This window comes from Schistocerca americana, chromosome 8 (assembly GCF_021461395.2).
Source record: "Schistocerca americana isolate TAMUIC-IGC-003095 chromosome 8, iqSchAmer2.1, whole genome shotgun sequence".
Lineage (NCBI taxonomy): Eukaryota > Metazoa > Arthropoda > Insecta > Orthoptera > Acrididae > Schistocerca > Schistocerca americana.
The window spans coordinates 383320899-383342807 of NC_060126.1; the positions used below are offsets into that span (position 1 = coordinate 383320899).

Consider the following 21909-nt stretch of genomic DNA (forward strand, 5'->3'; position numbering starts at 1 on the left):
AAACAAACTGGAAATGATGTTGTACTCTCTCTAGTCCTATTAGGCTTACTAATAATATGTTCAACACAATAATCTACAAAGGCTTAAGTGATTACAGAAGTTTTTCTAACGATGATTTACAAGGGTAAGTAATACAGTTCTCAGATAGTTTCATTCTTTGCACAATGACCAGCGAAATGAGTAGATCCCTAACACATACTGCTTGCAGAGATCGTTAAGTCCATATTCATCTTCATTGTGGAACATTCTCACAGAAGAAGCCACCCATCAACGCTTGTTGATCTGTCCCAGCAGCGCATAATACGAGTAAGATGCATTCACAAGCTGCAAAAAACACCGACATTAGATCGCTCTTAATCCTTCCAAAATACAACATAGTTTACAGCTAACTTTTAGATGGCTTTGAGAACACTAATATCAAGAATAACTGTTAATCTTTCATAGGCTAGAGTTGGGCACCTCTAATGGCACAATATAGCATGAGCTATGTATTATAAATCATTTAATGTAAGCCACATTTTTGGAATTTTGTCATTAACAACGTTAAGATACACAAATTTAATTCTTTGTCAAAAATTACAAATTTGATTCTTCATGCTGTTGAAATATTTTTCATTTTACTACTGATAAAACTGCTCTTTCCAATATTTGACTTTTACAACGTACGAGACTGTTAGTAATCTTCGTTGTAAAAGAAAGAAACCCTCGTACGTGAAATCTGTGCGTTGCATGGATTTGTATTAATACAGTGACAAAAAGAATCAATCAGTGGGGAGTTTACTTGCAGCATTGCTCAGCTGCATCCTCTTTTCACACTCAAGCTTGCACGGGCATAAAACTACATTTTGACACAGTCAGTGCCATGTGTATATAAGGACAGGCCACCGCGACATTTGTACACTTGACAGCAGCAAAACAGTTCGCCCCATAGGATTTCAAGTCCTGCAATCTGCACGCTCTGGCAACACCGTAGGATACAGAGGTGTCTGGAGGACGTTTCATCTCCCATCTCTCATTCGAGTACATACAGTGCTGTATCTACTCATAGACTAGTGGTAACCGCTGCGCAGTTTTGACGAAAAAGCCACGAGTTAGAGTCCATTCATTCCTTTGTTGTTTTTTAACTGCATTTCGTCCGTCTGCTGAAGATATCAGTCTGATGGAATCTCAAAGATAATTTGCTTCACTTTCTAACCCACTAATAGTTGCAAAACCTTCTGCACCAGAGTTCGTGGCTATGTCAAGATCAGAAGTGCTATGCCAGAGAGTTTCTACGCCCTAAAGCGGCCACCGGCCACGCGCCACTAGCTGCTGGACACCGGCCGCCCGTCCGGCCAGGTGAACGCGGCGTGGTGCGTCTGGAGCACACGCCTTCTCTCGCATCTGTAAGCATAAAACTTGTTATTTATTGTATTTTGATTTTCGACACGAGACAACTTCGATAATCAGGATGAACACTGCGCAGTTACACAACATGCTTAGTGATACGTTCGTATCAATATTTTGCTAAAACCTCTGGCAAACGAGACGAATTAGCTAACGCTAACGGGAGGGTATACTCGTCAAGGCTCCGGTTAACAATGTCTGACCACCACAAGAGAATAGCGCCGTACTGTGCAGCAAGCACCTCGAAACACATTGACATCTGCGTCTGCCATCCGAGAACAAGCAATGGACTCCCTGGAACATTCTGTCATCCCGTACCCTACAGGATGGAAATTAACAGTTCCTGGGATAGGGAATTAGCGCTGCATGTGTAGGCTGCAGTTAACACACAACTCAAACGGCTGTGTTTGGACTGGTGCTGTGGCTGGGAAGTTGGGACTGCGGGTGAACGGCGTCGCAGCGTGTTCAGGAATGAATGTCAGTTCTGCACTGCCTCAGCCGCGGGGGATTAGCTGAGCGGTCGTAGGCGCTGCAGTCATGGACTGTACGGCTGGTCCCGGCGGAGGTTCGAGTCCTCCCTCGGGCATGGGTGTATGTGTTTGTCCTTAGGATAATTTAGGTTAAGTAGTGTGTAAGCTTAGGGACTGATGACCTTAGCTGTTAAGTCCCATAAGATTCCACACACATTTGAACATTTTTTTGAACTGCCTCAAACGACCGTCGTCGACTAGTATGGTGGCGACCTGGGAAGATGTCGCAGCCTTCTGAAGTTCTGGAGAGGCACAGCGATGTTATTGATAGTGTCACCGTGTGGAAACTCATTGAGTATAACTTCAGATCACTGCTAGTAATGACTGAGGGAACTCTGACAGTACAACAGTACATCATGGACATTCTACGACCTCATGCACGTGCAGTGGGGCAGTATCGTGACGATAAATTTCAGGGGGACAATGCTTGTCTGCACGTGGCGTGTACCTCTATGAATTGTTTGCATGATGTCGAGGTACTCCAGTGGCCAGCAAGATCTCAGACCAGTCGCCAAGAGAACACACGTGGGACCAGCACAGACGGCAATCCTATCCTAGTGCCAGCATCCAGGGTGTCAAGTACCACTTACAACGGTTGTATGCCAAGCTGCCACAGTACAGGATCCTACGGCTTGGTGACACCCTTTCAAGCCGAATCAGTGCATGTACACCAGCCAGAGGGTTGCAGTGCAACACTGATAAGTGGGCTCGTACTTCCAAGTTCTCGATAAATTTATTCATCTTAGTAATAACATTACATACTCTCTCAACTAGAGAAGTTTCATTTCGTTTACTCCTCCCCTTCTGTTGTATCACTTTATTGGTAAGGTGGTGTAGCTCTTCTGACTAAAACATTCAAGTGAAATTTCCAGTTTTCCCAACTCTGTTTCTTGAAAAGCTCACTGTATTCAAACTACTCTATCAATTTCTGAGGGCAGTTGTTTTATGAATGAAAAATCGCAAAATTTTTAAATCTATAGTAACCTCACATGTGAATACCGTCACCTAACGACCGTTTGTAAAAGATGGATAAACGAGCCTCGTACAGTGTCAGCGTAGAAGGCTGTATGGTGGACACTTGCCGAGACAAAGGTGGTCCTGTTGACTGGGTAGAGATGGCCGGCGGTGATGACGAGCTGCTGCTGCGCCCGGAGGATGACGATCGCCAGGGAGCGCTTGAAGCGCCTGCTGGCCTCCACCCACTGGCAGCTGTACGCCGCCACCGACAGCGCCTCCGCCTGTCAACAGCCAACGCATTAGTCTGCCTCGTAGCACGTACACCAGATGTCAAGTGAACTGGAAGATTTCATAAATACGAGTATTACCATGTAACAAAACACACTACAATCACATTTACAACCAGCCATAGACAAACCAGATAAACACCAAGGTGCAGGTACATGAAGGTGGCAAAAATCATTGGACTGCGATATATAAGGACAATGCATTGGTGGACCTGTTGTAAGTAGGCTGTTTAGGTTTTTATGTCGGTAACGTCACCTACCGCTCTGTATGAAAATCACTGGCTGTGCTGTGTGCAGTCTGTGGCTGGTGGGCATTGTTGAAATAGTCGCTATTGTAGTGTTGGGCAGTTGGCTGTTAACAGCGCGTAGCGTTGCGCATTTGGAGGTGAGCCGCCAGCAGTGGTGGATGTGGGGAGAGAGATGGTGGAGTTTTGAGAGCGGATGATCTGGACGTGTATCCATCAGAGAGAGTAAATTTGTAAGACTGAATGCCATGAACTGATATATATATATCATGACTTTTGAACGCTATTGAGGCGAATACATTGTTTGTTCTTTATCAAAATTTTCCATTTGCTAATTATGCCTGTCAGTAGTTAGTGCCTTCAGTAGTTAGAATCTTTTATTTAGCTGGCAGTATTTGCGCTCGCTGTATTGCAGTAGTTCGAGCAATGAAGATATTTGTGAGGTAAGTGATTCATGAAAGATGTAGGTTATTGTTAGTCAGGGCCATTCTTTTGTAGGGATTATTAAAAGTCAGATTGCGTTGCGCTAAAAATATTGTGTGACAGTTTAGTGATGCTCAGAATAAGTAAAGAGAGAAATGTCTGAGTACTTTCAGTTTTGCTCAGCTGTTTGAAAATCAAATAACGTAAGGGGTTTACCAACACAGTAATTCACTAATTTTTCTTAGGGGACGATTCATTGCCATTTGTACTCAGGTCATACATGTGAAAAGGTTTTCGACGTGATTATGATCGGGAATGAGCAGACTTTGAACTCGGAATGGCAGTTAGAATTAGACACATGAGACATTCTATTTCGGAAATCGTTAGGGAATTCAACATTTAGAGATCCACAATGTCAATAGTCTGCCGAGAATACCAGATTTAAGGCTATGCCTCTCATCAAGGAAAACGATGTGACCGACGGCCTTCACTTAACGAAGAGACAAGCAGCGCTGCGTGAAATAACAGCAAAAATCAGTGTGGGACGTACGGCGAACGTATCCGTTAGGACAGCGCGGCGAAATGTGGTGTTAATAGGCTGTGGCAGCAGACGACCGACGCGAGTGCTTTTGCTAATTGCGCGACATCACCTGCAGCTCTCCTCTCGTGGGCGCGTGACCATATCGGTCGGACAGTAGACAACTGGAGAACTGTGGCCTGGTCAAATAATTCCAGTTTTCAGCTGGTAGAAGCTGATGGTAGGGTTCGAGTGTGGCGCTGACCGAACGAAGCCATGTTGTCCATAACAGTGTGGCCTGTGTTTACATGGAATGGACTCCGTCCTCAGGTCCACCTGAACCCATCATTCAGTGGAAATGATTATGTTCAGCTACTTAGAGACCATGGACCTAGTATTCCCAACTATGATGGAACTTTTATGTACCTAAGAAATACGCTATGTCACTGGGCCACAATTGTTGGTGTTTGATTTGAAGACCATTCTGGACAGTTCGAGAGAATGGTTTGGCCATCCAGATCGGCCGACATGGCTACCGTCGAACATTTATGGCACATAATCGACAGGTCATTTCGTGGTCAAAATCCTGAGCAAGCAAAACTTTCGAAATTATGGACAGGAATAGAGGCGGAATGGCTCAGTATTTCTGCAGGGGACTTCAAACGACTTCTCGAGACCATGCCATGTTGAGGAGCCTCACAACGCAGAGGAAAAGGAGATCCCATACGATATTAGGAGATATTCCATGAATTTTGTCACGTCGTCGTATATATCAGTTGGAATGTGAAGAATGCGAATCAGTGTGTCAGCGAATGACACGCGAAAATTTCAATAATTGGTATAAAGAAAAATATAAGAATTATGATGATAGCCATTTTACCTTCGCCAAACACCCGATAAAACGAAGATATGAACCATTCAAGATGCAACAGGACATGAAAATTATTAGTGAAAAATTGCAAAAAATGTCCTGGCACTATAAAGAAACTTACATATTCAAAGAGATCTTGCAATTAACAAGAAAGCAATTAAGGATCCAACCAAAATATAAGCAATAACTCACTGATAATACTAGCCACTAAACAATAACAGATGTAAAAGATGTGAAACATAACCAGACTGGTCCCCTTCTTCTCTTTCTCTCTCTCTCTCTCTCTCTGGTTCAAAAAAATTGAACAAATGGCTCTGAGCACTATGGGACTTAACGTCTGAGGTCATCAGTCTCCGAGAACTTAGAACTACTTAAACTTAACTAACCTAAGGACGACACACACATCCATGCCCGAGGCTGGATTCGAACCCGCGAACGTATCGGTCGCGCAGTTCACGACTGAAGCGCCTAGAACCGCTCGGCCACACCGGCCGGCTCTCTCTCTCTCTCTCTCTCTCTCTCTCTCTCTCTCTCTCTCTCTCTCTCTCACACACACACACACACACACACACACACACACACACACACTCGCACGTGCATAAATCCAATCCACTTACATAAAGAGTAACACACTCACACAACAATACACACATAACAACTCACGCATACTCATAGCAAATGAACAAACATCAGACATCAAACATCCTGAAGTAAGTAGTCGAAAAAACGCCGAAAGCTGGTCATCTGGAGTAAGCAGACTGAATAAAATAAAAATACATCTCCAATACGACACTCTTGGACTGACAATATCAGATGTCGTAAGAAATACCAAGTAATTTAAGCTCACTAAACTTGTGTTGCAAAAGTTGTTTCTAACATAACAAGAGAAAACATAACATAGTAACATAATTATAAGTACTATATAATGAATGTATTATATATTTAATACATAAAACAAACATGTACTATTACGTATTAGAGGCTTCTGAAGAAGCCTCACAAAAGAAGTGAAAAACGTGTGGCAAGAAACAATCTGTGTTTAGTTTATTTGCTAAGACGGGATACACCTCCACGATGAAAAATGTTTGTTTAGAATTTTTTTGCTAGTTTCAAATTACGTGGCTCATAAACAGTTCCAAAAATACAAATCCTTATGGGTCAGATTGTCTTTATAGAAACGATCATGCATTTTTGAAATGTCAGAAAATGTCTTAATTGCCATTTACATCTACATGAATACTCTGCAAATGACATTTAAGTGTCTGGCAAATGCTTCATCCAAACACTTTCACATTATTTCTCTACCGCTCCATTCGCGAACAACGCGTGGGAAAAACGAACACCTCAGTCTTTTAATGCGAACCCTGATTTCTCTTTCTTTATCAGGATGATCATTCCTTCCTATGTAGGTGGGCGTCAGCAAAACAACTTAGCATTCGGAGGAGAAAGCTAGTATTTGAAATATCGCGAAAAGACCTCTCCGCAACGAAAAATGCCTGTGTTTTAATGACTGCCACACTTTCTTGCGTATCATATCGTTGACACTCTCTCCCCTGTTTCGCGATAATATAAAACGAGTTACCCTTTTTTAAAATTTTCCTATATCCTTCTTCAATCATATTTGGTAAGGGTCCGATACCACATACCAACACTCTTTTAAAGGAGGGACATACGTAATGTAGCCAGTCTCTTTAATGGATTTGTTGCATCTTCTAAACGTTCTGCCAATAAAACGCAGTCTTTGGTTCGCCTTACCCACAAAATTATCTATGTGATTCCTCTATTTTAAGTTGTTCATAATGGTAATTCTTTAACTGAACTACCAACCTTTAGATGTGTGCGATTTATCGTGCCACCGAAATCTACAGGGCTTTTGTGGCACTGTCATAGGTAACATTAGCATCGCTATTGTACCGTGAACGTATTGATCGTGTCTTGCCGCTATTGTACTTTCTACATCTACATCTAAATGGATACTCTGCAAATCACATTTAAGTGCCTGGCAGAGGGTTCATCGAACCACCTTCACAATTCTCTATTATTCCAATCTCGTATAGCGCGCGGAAGGAATGAACACCTATATCTTTCCATACGAGTTCTGATTTCGCTTATTTTATCGTGGTGATCGTTCCTCCCTATGTAGGTCGGTATCAACAAAATATTTTTGCATTCGGAGGAGAAAGTTTGTGATTGAAATTTCGTGAGGAGACTCCGTCGCAACGAGAAACTCCTTTCTTTTAACGTTTTCCAGCCCAAATCCTGTATCATTTCTGTGACACTCTACCATATTTCGCGATAATACAAAACGTGCCGCCTTTCTTTTAACTTTTTCGATGTACTCCGTCAGTCCTATCTGGTAAGGATCCCAAACCACGCAGCAGTATTCTAAAAGAGGACGGACAAGCGTAGTGTAGGCAGTGTCCTTAGTAGCTCTGTTACATTTTCTAAGTGTCCTGCCAATAAAACGCAGCCTTTGGTTAGCCTTCCCCACAACATTTTCTATGTGTTTCTTCCAGTTTAAGTTGTTCATAATTGTAGTACCTAGGTATTTAGTTGAATTTACGGCCTTTAGATTAGAGTGATTTATCGTGTAACCGAAGTTTAACGAGTTCCTTTTAGCACTCATGTGGATGACCTCACACTTTTCGTTATTCAGGGTCAACTGCCACTTTTCGCACCATTCAGATATTTTTTCTAAATCGTTTCGCAGTTTGTTTTGATCTTCTGATGATTTTATTAGTCGATAAACGGCAGCGTCGTCTGCAAACAATCGAAGACGGCTGCTCAGATCGTCTCCCAAATCGTTTATATAGATACTTCACACAAGACCAGAATCTCATTTTTTAAAATTTTTTTTGTCAGATCTCGCGACAGAGTTTCGTTGTGGAAATTATTAAAACCATCTCGCTTTGAAAGCCATGATAAATTTCGAGCTTCGTAAGACTTCGCCTTCCTAGAGCATTAAACGTTCTTTTAAATTTGACATGCTGTTTTCGTTTATTTTATTTATTTATTTATTTATTGTTCCGTGGGACCAAATTAAGGAGAAGTCTCCATGGTCATGGAACGAGTCAATACATGAAATTATAACACGATATTAGAAACAGACAAAATGAAAAAAAAGAAAAAACATATTCAGGTGACAAGTCGTAAGTTTAAATAATGAAAATCAACACTGTAACGCTGGAATTTGCTTAATTTTTTAGCTCTTCCAGGAGCTCCTCGACAGAATAGAAGGAGTGAGCCATGAGGAAACTCTTCAGATTAGACTTAAAAGAGTTTGGGCTACTGCTAAGATTTTTGAGTTCTTGTGGTAGCTTATTGAAAATGGATGTAGCAGAATACTGCACTCCTTTCTGCACAAGAGTCAAGGAAGTGCATTCCACATGCAGATTTGATTTCTGCCTAGTATTAAGTGAGTGAAAGCTGCTAACTCTTGGGAATAGGCTAATATTGCTAACAACAAACGACATTAAAGAAAATATATACTGTGAGGGCAATGTCAGAATTCCCAGACTATTGAATAGGGGTCGACAAGAGGTTTTCAAACATATAGCTCGAACAGCCCGTTTTTGAGCCAAAAATACCCTTTTTGAATCAGAAGAATTATCCCAAAAATAATACCATACGACATAAGCGTATGAAAATATGCGAAGTAGACTACTTTTCGTGTTGAAGTGTCACTTATTTCAGATACTGTTCTGATGGTAAAAAAAGCAGCATTTAGTTTCTGAACAAGATCCTGGACATGGGCTTTCCACAACAGCTTACTATCTATCCGAACGCCTAGGAACTTGAACTGTTCCGTCTCGCTTATAATATGCCCATTCTGTCTGATCAAAATATCGGTTCTTGTTGAATTGTGAGTTAGAAACTGTAAAAACTGAGCCTTACTGTGATTTAGCATCAAATTATTTTCCACAAGCCACGAACTTATTTCATGAAGTACATTGTTTGTTACTGTTTCAATATTACACACAAGATCCTTCACTATCAAGCTGGTATCATCAGCAAACAGAAATATTTTTGAATCACCTGTAATACTAGAAGGCATACCATTTATATAAATAAGAAACAGCAGTGGCTCCAGCACCGACCCTTGGGGAACGCCCCACTTAACAGTGCCCCATTGGGACTGAACATCACTACCACTCTCAATATTGCGGAGAATTACCTTCTGCTTTCTGTTCTTAAATTAAGAGGCGAACCAATTGTAAGCTACTCCCCTTAATCCATAATGGTCCAACTTCTGCAGTAATATTTTGTGGTCAACACAGCCAAAAGCCTTCGTTAAATCAAAGAAAACACCTAGCGTTCGCAACCTTTTATTTAATCCGTCCAAAACCTCACATAGAAAAGAGAATATAGCATTTTCAGTTGTTAAACCATTTCTAAAACCAAACTGAACATTTGACAGCAAATTATGTGAATTTAAATGCTCCAGTAATCTTGTATATACAACCTTCTCGATAACTTTAGCAAACACCGATGGCATAGAAATAGGTCTAAAATTGTCAACATTATCAATGTCTCCCTTTTTATAAAGTGGCTTCACTACCGAGTACTTTAATCGGTCAGGAAACCGAGCGTTCCTAAAGGAAAAGTTGCAGATATGGCTAAGTACTGGGCTAACATACATAGAACAATACTTTAGTATTCTGCTAGATACCCCGTGATGTCCATGAGAGTTCTTGGTCTTTAGTGATTTAATTATTAACTCAATCTCCCTCTTGTCAGTATCATGGAGGAGCATTTCAGGTAACAGTCTCGGAACACTTTTTTCTAAGAGCGCTATACGATTCCCTGTTGGGACTAGGTTTCTATTTAGTTCACCTGCTATATTCAGAAAGTGATTATTAAGTACTGTACATATATGCGACTTATCAGTAACACGGACATTCCCACTACGCACTGATTCTGTATCATCAACCTGTCTCTGCAGACCAGCCACTTCCTATACGACTGACCATATGGTTTTAATTTTATCCTGAGACTTAGCTATTCTACCTGCATACCACATACTTTTTGCCTTCCTAATAACATTTTAAGCGCCTTACAATACTGTTTGTAATGGGCTGCTGCATTTAGATTTTGACTGTTTCTAACGTTTTGATACAATTGCGACTTTGTTCTACAAGATATTCTTATCCCTCTAGTCAGCCACCCAGGCTGCCTGTTTGTGCTAGTACCCTGTTTTGAACGTTCTAACGGAAAGCAACTTTCAAAGAGCATTAGAAAAGCATTATATTTATCGTCTACTGTATCAGCGCTATAAACATCTTGCCACTCTTGTTCCTTGATAAGGTTTACAAAGGTCTCTACAGCAACTGGATCAGCTTTCCTAAACACCTGATGACTATGTTTAACACGTGTTGCAGCACAAAAATCTTTTAGAGTTAAAATTTGTGCATCATGATCTGAAAGGCCATTCACCTTTTTGCTAACAGAATGCCCTTCTAGTAATGAGGAATGAACAAAAATGTTGTCTATGGTGGTTCTACTGTTCCCTTGCACTCTCGTTGGAAAGAATACGGTTTGCATAAGATTATATGAATTAAAGAGGTCAACCAGCATCCTCTTCCTTGCACAATCACTTATAAAATTAATATTGAAGTCACCACATATAACTAACTTTTTGTATTTCCTATAAAGTGAACCAAGAACCTCCTCTAGCTTTAGCAAAAATGTTGTGAAATCGGAGTCTGGGGATCTATAAATAACAACAGATAGAAGTTTAGCTCCGTTAAATTTAACCACACCCACACAACATTCAAACACCTTTTCAGTGCAGTTCTTTGAAACATCAATTGACTCAAATGGGATGCCGTTTTTCACATACATGGCTACTCCCCCACACCGCAAAGAGCTCGTCGAAAAGCTGTCAGCCAACCTGTATCCTGGTAAAGGAAGCCTCTGAATTATCTCCTTATTTAAGAAGTGTTCAGATATACCAATAATTTCAGAGTCAACATCTATAAGCAGTTCACTAACTTTATCTCTAATACCTTGTATGTTTTGATGAAATATACTAATTCCCTCATTACTCGGATACTTAAGCTTTGTCAAAAGTGGTTCCTTTCTTAGAGAGACTTCCCTTAAGCAGGAATACCTATCAGATGACTTCAATCTAAAAAGGTGCAGCTCTAACACCCACTACAGCAGGAATTTTCCCATGTGTGATCCCACCACCCCCACCTAAGCTGTCACCTATAAGCTTTGCTAACCTCCCCTTTCCATACCTGTTGAGGTGCAGGCCATGTCTAGTGAAACCCGTCCTGCTGACAGACTCCACCGACACCACTGAAATGTGACTCATGCCTTCTGTCATCAGCGCACCCCCAAGTCTCATGTTATTACGCCTGGCGACACCTACAACTCGCTGACATGAAGAAAGTTTCCAACCGATTTCTCATACACAAACACCAGTTGACCGGCGTTGCCTGGTGAAACGTTGTTGTGATGCCTCGTGTAAAGAGGAGAAATGCGTACCATCACGTTTCCGACTTTGATAAAGGTCGGATTGTAGCTTATCGCGATTGCGGATCATCGTATCGCGACATTGCTGCTCGTGTTGGTCGAGCAGCCACGTCTCGATCCCTGAGTCTACAGATGGGGACGTTTGCAAGACTACAGCCATCTGCACGAACAGTTCGACGACGTTTGCAGCAGCATGGACTATCAGCTCGGAGACCAAGGCTGCGCTTACCCTTGACGTTGCATCACAGACAGGAGCGCCAGCGATGTTGTACTCAAGGACAAACCTGGGTGCACGAATGGCAAAAGTCATTTTTTCGGATGAATCCAGGTTCTGTTTACAGCATCATGATGGTCGCATCCGTGTTTGGCGACATCGCGGTGAACGCACATTGGAAGCATGTATTCGTCATCGCTATACTGGCGTATCACCCGGTGTTAGGGTATGGGGTGCCATTGGTTACACGCCTCGGTCACCTCTTGTTCGCATTGACGGCACTTTGAACAGTGGACGTTACATTTCAGATGTGTTACGACCCGTGGCTCTACCCTTCATTCGATCCCTGCAAAACCATACATTTCAGAAGGATAATGCACGACCGCGTGTTGCAGGTCCTGTACGGGCCTTTCTGGATACAGAAAACGTTCGACTGCTGCCCTGGCCAGCACATTCTCCAGATCTCTCACCAATTGAAAACGTCTGGTCAATGGTGCCCGAGTAACTGGTTCGTCACAATACGCCAGTCACTACTCTTGATGAACTGTGGTATCGTGTTGAAGCTGCATGGGCAGCTGTACCTGTACACGCCATTCAAGCTCTGTTTGACTCAATGCCCAGGCGTATCAAGGCCGTTATTACGGCCAGAGGTGGTTGTTCTGGGTACTGATTTCTCAGGATCTAAGCACCCAAATTGCGTGAAAATGTAATCACATGTCAGTTCTAGTATAATGTATTTGTCCAATGAGTACCCGTTTATCATCTGCGTTTCTTCTTGGTGTAGCAATTTCAATGGCCAGTAGTGTATTATGTGGTCTCTGGTGTCAGGAGTATCGGTAATCTCACTTCCGCTACTCCTTAATACAGGCTGTTCCGTGCTCCCCCACGGGGCATGGCTACTGAGCCCGTCAGCTATCTTGCTGTCAGGGACAGCTAGCGTAGACTAGCCACCATATAGCCCAATAAAGTCGGCCACACGTGTAGCTGCATGCTTGACAAGCACACAAGCGTGCTTGCTGGAGCATGCACAAATTAATCTCGCCTCCACACACCTCAGGCTTGTTTATACAAGCATCAGTTCGTTTACCAGAAAATGTCGATCTCCGATGACGATCGGTGGCTTTGGCAGCCGTTTTGCTTGTGTTACGAAAGCAACAAAAGAGCAAACGTGAGATGTGGAGTGAAACCTGGTTAGGGAAACGGAAATATTATTGACACGTTAACTACTGGCAATAGACGCGATGCGGAGTCTGTCTCGCAGTATTACTGTCATTCTTCCCGTTTTCTCCATGTACTATTGTATTTTTTGACTTGTCTTACGTAGCAGACAACCTTTGCATAGAATGTCAAACAATCGAAAATCCTGGATGGAATGTAACAATATAATGAAAAGGCTAGTTGCCACACACCATAAAGCGGAGAAGGTGAGTTGCAAAAAAGCACAACAAAAAGCCTGACGGAAATTTAGCTTTTGGCTAGCAAGGCCTTCGTCAAAAATAGAAAACTTCCATGTAGGCACACCCTCACGTAAACGCTAGTCACACACACATGACCACAGTCTCTGGCAGCTGGAGTCAGACTGTGAGCAGCTGGACATTAAAGGAGAGGCAACTGGGTGGGATAAAGAGAAGGCTGGGGATGGGAGGTGGAGGGATAGAAGGGTAGCGGTGGGGTGGGGGATGGTAAAGTGCTGGTGAGAGCGTGCTGGGATGGGGTGGAGAGTGGGGCAGCTAGATCCAGTCGGGAAGATGGTGGGTGGGACAGAGAGGGAGGGATGTTGGTGGAAAAGGAGAGAAGTAAGAAGACTGGGTATGTTGGTGGAATAGAGGCCTGTATAGTGCTGGAATGAGGACAGGAAGGGGATGATGGTTAAGAACAATGACTAACGACGTTTGAAGCCAGGAGGGTTACAGGAACATAGGGAGAGTTCCCACCGACACAATTCAGAAAAGCTGGTTTAGGTGGGAAGGATCAAGATGGCACTGGCTGTGAAGCAGTCATAGAAGTGAAGAACGTTCTGCTGGACACCTGCTCAGCAACAGGGTGGTCCAGTTGTTTCCCCATTCCAGCACTACACAGCTCTCTATTCCACCAATGCACTCAGTCTTTTTACTTCTCTCCTTTCCCATTAACCCCCCCCCCCCCCCCAAATTCTCCCCATCCCTCACACATTAGCAGTAATATGGGTGTAGAAACGTCATTCAACATAGATATTGGCAAGAACCGGACGAATATAACGAATTACATTCCTTTTCTTTTGAGTAGATAATTCTAATTTACCCCAGAAGATAAGTATTATCAAAACATACATATTTTTCGTCTTGCACCTTGCACGGTGGATGGCTTCCATAACACTAAAAGGCCTTTATACATTTCTCATCAGCTGGTGATTTATGCGAAATGAATAAAGTAGCAGATATAAGTACATGTCCCTGATGCTGCGCTACGTCACAATTACGTATTTAATGCCAAACGATATTCTTTAAAGTGACTTGAAGATAGTTGCTTGTCCGAAACTAGTCGGCGAGAAATAACAGCTTTTAGTGGATCCATATACCCAGGAGCTCTGCACTAATGTCTTCAGATTTTTTGTAATTTATTAACATTTGTTTGTAATTTATTAACATCTATTTCAGGCCAAGCATTTTGAATTTTGATTTAGTCAGACCTATTCTTTTACTCAAAAACCCTTCTGGGAATGATTGAATTTATGTCTGTAAGGTAAGTACAAATGGTTTCTCCACACGCATATCTCTAAAAGAATGCTTATTTGACGTCATTATGCCAAGAATTAATGATATTTCATAGGACTGAAGAACCCGTTTAGTTTTCCGCTTTTTTCCAGTCCCAGGTAATGACGGCACTCCAGGAAGTTTGTCACTGCCATAATTAGAATGCATCTCAGGGTGTCTGTTTACCGTGTCGTTACCTGTCAATGCTGAAAGTAATTTCACATGCCAGTGTACAGTAATAGCCTGAATTTTCTCATCCTTAAAATACTGCTTGATTTAAGTAGCATTTCTCCTGTGCTGATGGCATAACCATCGATATTCTTGATCCAGCGCCTCGATAGTAGCTACCACGAGAAGTGCTTCCCTGTCACTGATTCTAAATTCCCACAAGGGTGTATCAAGAGAGTCTTTACTGCTTGACATACTCTTCTTCTGTTGACTTGTGGCGATGAAACATTTCAGATAGTATCAGTCGATGTTGCTGGAATGAGAGCCTACTTAAATTCGACGTCATCAATGAGCCAGGCTGAACTGAGAAAAAATTATAAAAAAAACCTGAAAAGTAGTAACCTACCGAAATATACGTACAATTGCGGGCATTGAATGAACTGTGACTTTTTGTTTTATTTTATTTTTAAGCGCATTTATGCTCCTCTCTGCTTGAGTTTGCCATTGATATGTCACGTAATCCTATCAGTGTGATCTGTGAAATGACAACAAGTTCACTTAAAGAGATTGAAGTAAGCAACCTTCCTACATTATGTACGTAACGAACTCTTTGTGTACAAGTCATGTTTTACGAAGTTCATAGATTTGTTTTTAAGTTCCAGCGTTACCACGCCCCTTATTCTAATGAACCCAAATTTCACACACGACTTTGAGACGTAGGATGGTAGGATGGAGCAAACTGAGAAGGCTGAAGAAAAATCATTGCGAATTTAAAAAAGAAAAAGTGTAATGTAAGTGGCACCTTAATGGTCACAATAAACAAATCAGTAAAGCAGAGAAACAAAATTATAATCTACCTAAAACGGTATAGAAAGTTCTCAAAAGCCGGCCGCGGTCGTCTTGCGGTTCTAGGCGCTCAGTCCGGAGCCGCGCGACTGCTACAGTCGCAGGTTCGAATCCTGCCTCGGGCATGGATGTGTGTGATGTCTTTAGGTTAGTTAGGTTTAAGTAGTTCTAAGTTCTAGGGGACTGATGACCATAGATGTTAAGTCTCATAGTGCTCAGAGCCAAAGTTCTCAAAACTAAAAACTTGGCAGTTGAAGTAAGTTGTCAATTTCGATATGTGTTTCTACCAAAAACGCTAAGGAAGGTGTAATGAGGAACAGAAACTTTGTAATTACAACACATTTCATATATCGTAATTAGAAATAAAGTACAAGACTGCAGCCAAATTGTATATTTCCCCCCCACGTGGGAAATAAGCGCATCCTGCTAAAATGTCGCCCGCAGATAGTAGTACCCCAAATGAATTGCAATGTGGTGGGTTTTATCATCGAACGAGGATACTAGGCGTCAGAAGGCAGTTCCCAATCCAGACGCAAATTAATAAAAGTAGTACACCATTGCTCCTCTTTAGCTAAAAGGAGCTGCGTCACAGCCCGGGAGTACTGTTAATGAACTGCTGCTGGATTTCCTCACTGCCCGCCACTCCTCCTCCAAAATGCGTATGACGATCAATGTCCTGGTACCCAGCACACCATCTCTTTTCCTGTCCACTGTAAACGAAGGAGAGTAGCAGCTCGCCAGCCACCGCCCAGTCTGAAAATGGGGTCACTTCTGTAATACACCTGTGGTCACCCTGATCCCCCGATGATTTTTGATGGTCTTCAGGCACGTAGCTCATGCTGATCCATACATTTGGCTTGGATAATGAGTACGGCATCACTCATAAATATTATAAAATTGGATCAAGCGCGCTTTATCATCTTTCTCCACAGCATCTTGAGGACAAGTGTTTCCACTTGTCCTGAGGCCAGTCCAGCAAGTCAGGTAATGGTAACACCATATCGAGAGGTTCAGCAGGAATAACATTCTAATGTTCAGTTCGCACATGCCGTGAAAGGACTAGCGACTAGCGACTGAGCGTGCTATATCAGTTCCCAAGAACAAGTGCTTAAGCCACCATTAGATGAAGTAAAGAAGAAAGTTGCTTATAAAATACGCAGCCAAGTAACCATTCTGAATTATGAACCTTCAGAAGTACACTGAAATTGAGAAAAAGGAATAGACCTACGAAGTACACCAAACTAGCGCGTAAAATAAGCAACGAAGTTTTTAAAAAATATAGGATATACTATGTGCCAAATTCTTCAGATTATTGAAATGCTATATGGGATAATTCACAAGTATCTCCGGCGTTTCATAACATGACTGCATGAAAACTACAAGTCATACAGAAAGTAGACGAATATCACTGGCTAGTATACAGGGTGAGTCACCTAACGTTACCGCTGGATACATTTCGTAAACCACATCAAATACTGAAGAATCGATTCCACAGACCGAACGTGAGGAGAGGGGCTAGTGTAATTGGTTAATACAAAGCATAAAAAAAAATGCACGGAAGTATGTTTTTTAACACAAACCTACGTTTTTTTAAATGGAACCCTGTTAGTTTTGTTGGCACACCTGAACATATAAACAAATACATAATCAGTGCCGTTTGTTGCATTGTAAAATGTTAGTTACATCCGGAGATATTGTAACCTAAAGTTGACGCTTGAGTACCACTCCTCCGCTGTTCGATCGTGTGTATCGGAGAGCACCGAATTACGTAGGGATTCAAAGGGAACGGTGATGGACCTTAGGTACAGAAGAGACTGGAACAGCACATTACGTCCACATGCTAACACCTTTTTATTGGTCTTTTTCACTGACGCACATGTACATTCCCATGAGGGGTGAGGTACACGTACACACGTTGTTTCCGTTTTCAATTACGGAGTGGAATAGAGTTTGTCCCGACATGTCAGGCCAATAGATGATCAATGTGGTGGCCATCATTTGCTGCACACAATTGCAATTTGGTGTAATGTCGCCGCAGGCTGCCACAATACGTTGTTTCATATCCTCTGGGGTTGTAGGCACATGACGGTACACATTCTCCTTTAACGTACCCCACAGAAAGAAGTCCAGAGGTGTAACATCAGGAGAACGGGCTGGCCAATTTATGCGTCTTCCATGTCCTATGAAACGCCCGTCGAACGTGTACCACACCCCTCATGGTAATGTACATGTGCGTCAATGAAAAAGACCAATAAAAAGGTGTTAGCATGTGGACGTAATGTGCTGTTCCAGTCTCTTCTGTACCTAAGGTCCATCACCGTTCCCTTTGGATCCCTACGTAATTCGGTGCTCTCCGATACACATGATCGAACAGCGGAGGAGTGGTACTCAAGCGTCAACTTTAGGTTACAATATCTCCGGATGCAATTAACATTTTACAATGCAACAAACGGCACTTATTTGTTTATATGTTCAGATGTGCTAACAAAACTAACGGGGTTCCATTTAAAAAAAAACGTAGGTTTGTGTTAAAAAACATACTTCCGTGCATTTTTTTATGCTTTGTATTAACCAATTACACTAGCCCCTCTCCTCACGTTCGGTCTGTGGAATCGATTCGTCAGTATTTGATGTGGTTTACGAAATATACCCAGCGGTAATGTTAGGTGACTCACCCTGTATACCGCCAAGTTAACTAACACAGCAGATGCTTGTTATTGCCACCGTTAGTGATGCAGCGAAGATTAATACCTGACATTAACTGCACTCTGTGCTGCTTGCCGCCAGCGAAGGCGCGACAGCAGGTCGCTTTGTAAATCTGTTCACTGGGTTTCCTGTCTGGAGCCGTGAACTAATTCGCTGCGACAATACGGAGCGAACGATTTGTGTGCGCCGCGACGAGTTTCCGCGCCCTTTGAGGCGCTGCAGTCACGGACTGCGCAGCTCCCCCCGCGGGAGGTTCGAATCCTCCCTCGGGCATGGGTGTGTGTGTTATTCTTAGCATAAGTTAGTTTAAGTAGTGTGTAAGTCTAGGGACCGATGACCTCAGCAGTTTGGTCACTTAGGAATTCACACACAGTTGAACATTTGTCTGCATGTTCTGATGGTACGCTCCGCAACTATGCCACATCTATTACGAATCCAGAGATACTCTATCCATCAATACCTCTTGTGTTCTTATAGCTTTTGCCCAGCCTTTTTCCGAAACCATAGACGTAGTTATGAACATCCCTGTGGTTCTATTCTGATAGTTACGATACTATTTAACAGTCAAAAATCTCAGCTTTTTTAACAAGTTTTTATTAGGATGATTTCTCGTCCATTCTTGCGGTATAAATTTTTGCAGTTGATTTTCAGCCAACTCCCTGACGAGCCGGAGACTCGACTCTTTCACCATGGCTCAGAACTGGATGACAGTGCAATACTAACTCGCTTTCTTGCCTGGTGTGTGGCTGAGCGTTCTTTGTTTACCATTGTCATTTTCCGATGAATTGAAGATTTGAAACTTTCGACATGGATCAGAACTGGGTGACTATCTTACTAGTCCGGTGCGTATCGGAGGGTACTTTGTTTATCACTGTCATTTTCCAATGACCTAGTGTTCAAAAAAATGGCTCTGAGCGCTATGGGACTTAACATCTTAGGTCATCAGTCCCCTAGAACTTAGAACTACTTACACCTAACTAACCTAAGGACATCACACACATCCACGCCCGAGGCAGGATTCGAAGCTGCAACCGTAGCGGTCCCGCAGTTCCGGACTGCAGCGCCTAGAACCGCACTGCCACCGAGGCCGGCAATGAGCTAGGGACTTGAAACTTTCAACATAGCTGAGAATGGATGAAATTGCAGTATTATTTCCCCTTCTCCTGTTTCAGCCTGGATAAGAACGATTGCTGATATGCCCCTGTGTGAGTTCCTTTCTCTCTAACTTTTATCGTCGCAGGATATTCACGAGATATCCTTACGAGGAAGCAATACATTAGTTAGGTGGAAAGAAACTAAAATAAACCTGAAATTTACCATGTATCTGTTGTTAACTCACCGAAATTTTTGAAATCAATTAAAAAATTACACACACATAAGACTAAAAGGCAGTAATTAATTATTGAAATAAATATAATACGCTTTAAAATGGACTAAAACCCTAAAAAAAAATTTCTCCTAGCCCCAGGCAGATTCATGAACCCATACAGATAATCCTAAAAATTTGTGCTTGTGAAATTTTAGTAGGTATGACAACACTTGTATTAGGAAGTTTGATATTTAAATAATTATTCCTTGTTTTAGACACTGTAATTTATGTGCTAGAAATTACACTTGTCGTCACAAGCTTTTAACAAAGAAATCCACTGCATGGGGTTTTGCTACATTGATCATTGACGTAAAGCTTTCGAAAGGCTTGCGACGTACGCACCCGATACGACAGCTTTTACTCGTAGTTGCACACTGCTTGGTGACCTATGCAACTCCCTACATAGCAGAGTATTTAACTGAACTGAGCAGCTCCGGTGGTGGGGTACCTTCTCAGTGATGCGGTGAGCAGCCCAGCAGTAGATGTACATCTGGCCGCCAGGCAGGGGCAGGAAAGCCACACACCGAAACACGGCGCTGAAGTCGTCGCTCTGGAAGTGCAAGGAGAGCAGAGCGTCAGAAAGACAAACAGAGTGGCTGAGTATCATAATCAGTGGTACAGGGGGTTTCGAAAGAATTCTTCCCATTTCACAAAGCTGTATCTTCTATATGAATGACAAAAGCCTGGCTTGGATATTAACATACTCATCAAAATTAAAAAAAGAAAAATTAGGATCTGCTGTAAGTTGCCGGTTATTGAGGTAGCCACTAGGAGTCTACGTGGCGCAGCTAACTTAAAGCCCTGAATCATTATTCAGGAGTTTAAGCTAGCTTACTTGCAACCTCGCTCGTTCATTATCCAGTGTGCGCCAAGGTGGCTATACGACAGCAATTAAAGACGTTTTGCGTTTTCAGATTCACCAGGCACAGTTTGGTTAAAACTGTGCTGCGTGATTCTCGTCGAGAGTATGGTTCCTCGCTTTTTAAAGCTCAAAGTATTTCACTGTGGCACGACCACTTTCAAGACACCTGCTGTCAATGTAAGTGGAAATCTGTAAGTCCACCCCGTGTGCACGCTGAGGACGTAAGGTACCTACGACACCTTTGCTAATAGATCGTAGAAGACTGCTCGTCAGGTCAGCCGAGAATTATCCTTTTTTAATGTACAGGGACCTGCTGCAAAGTAATGCCGCCGAATTTTTATGTGAAAATTCTTAAAGGTTTTCAAATTAAACAAAGGTTATTAATACTCTACATGACGGTGCGTGAGAAATAGTACGCTGTAATCGACTTGAGAGTTCGAAGCGTTTGTCCACACTTGGAGCACACTCTCTTTCAGCATGAAATTGACGTACCACACACAGCAGCTGTGACATCTGCAGCAATCCAGTGCCTTGGGTTTACTGTCATCGATCATCCTTTATACAGTCCCAACGTGGCCCCGTTCGATTTTCAACTGTTTCCGAAACTTAAAGGACACCTACAATTAATTTGCTAAAAAATAATTTACCAGTTTGATAGAGAACTACTGAATCCTCATGTAAAAGCATATCTTAACAATCAGCTCCGCTACGCGGCCATTTTTCTCTGAAACTGTCCACTGACTTTTCAGAGGAGGATACACAAATTCCCTTGAACAAGTAGACGTTCAGTTACACTGCTCGATAACTGCAGATCTGAATCAGTGGCAGTTTTCATTTCACTGTTTCTCTTCTCTTATCTCTGTGGTACAGCGGAGGGTTCTAGGGGTTTAAATCGAGGCCGGGTAGCGAAAGATAAGGCCTTTCTTAAGAGAACATGGCAGAGCTGTAAATTTATTCTGACTAGAGTGGGTTTTAGGAGTCGACCAGAATAGTGTTCACCGGGCACTCCCAAACCCCGCACGACGGGCGGTAACCGAGCCGTTTTCTCCAAACGACTCAGCATTTTGGAAGGAGGCACCGTACGGCGAGATAAAGAACTTCTACAGAGGTGACCCTTCGTTTGATAGTGTGGGATCCGCCACTGGGTCTCCGGCCACGACAGCTAATGTCTTGTTCAAATTTCTGGGATTCAGAATTTGTAGTGGCTTACCGCCTTTTTCTCAAGATTTCGTGCGCGTTAACTTGGGGCCTACATGCTGAGATTGACATTCATCAGTTTTAGAATCATGCCATGGACAGAAGAAGTCTCCTGGTTCCGT

The 21909-nt window shown here is 42.5% G+C and overlaps 1 protein-coding gene across 1 annotated transcript in view; it reads right to left on the minus strand.

Annotated features, from left to right (window-relative positions):
- Window positions 1-267: 267 nt before the first annotated feature.
- Window positions 268-21909, minus strand: part of LOC124545875 (odorant receptor Or2-like) — a 69650-nt gene continuing 48008 nt past the window's right edge. The window contains exons 5-7 of the mRNA XM_047124835.1: window positions 20177-20278; window positions 2999-3154; window positions 268-324 (exon numbers count right to left, since the gene is read on the minus strand). Coding sequence (XP_046980791.1) covers window positions 268-324; window positions 2999-3154; window positions 20177-20278 — 315 coding nt within the window. The remainder of the gene's footprint in view (window positions 325-2998; window positions 3155-20176; window positions 20279-21909) is intronic.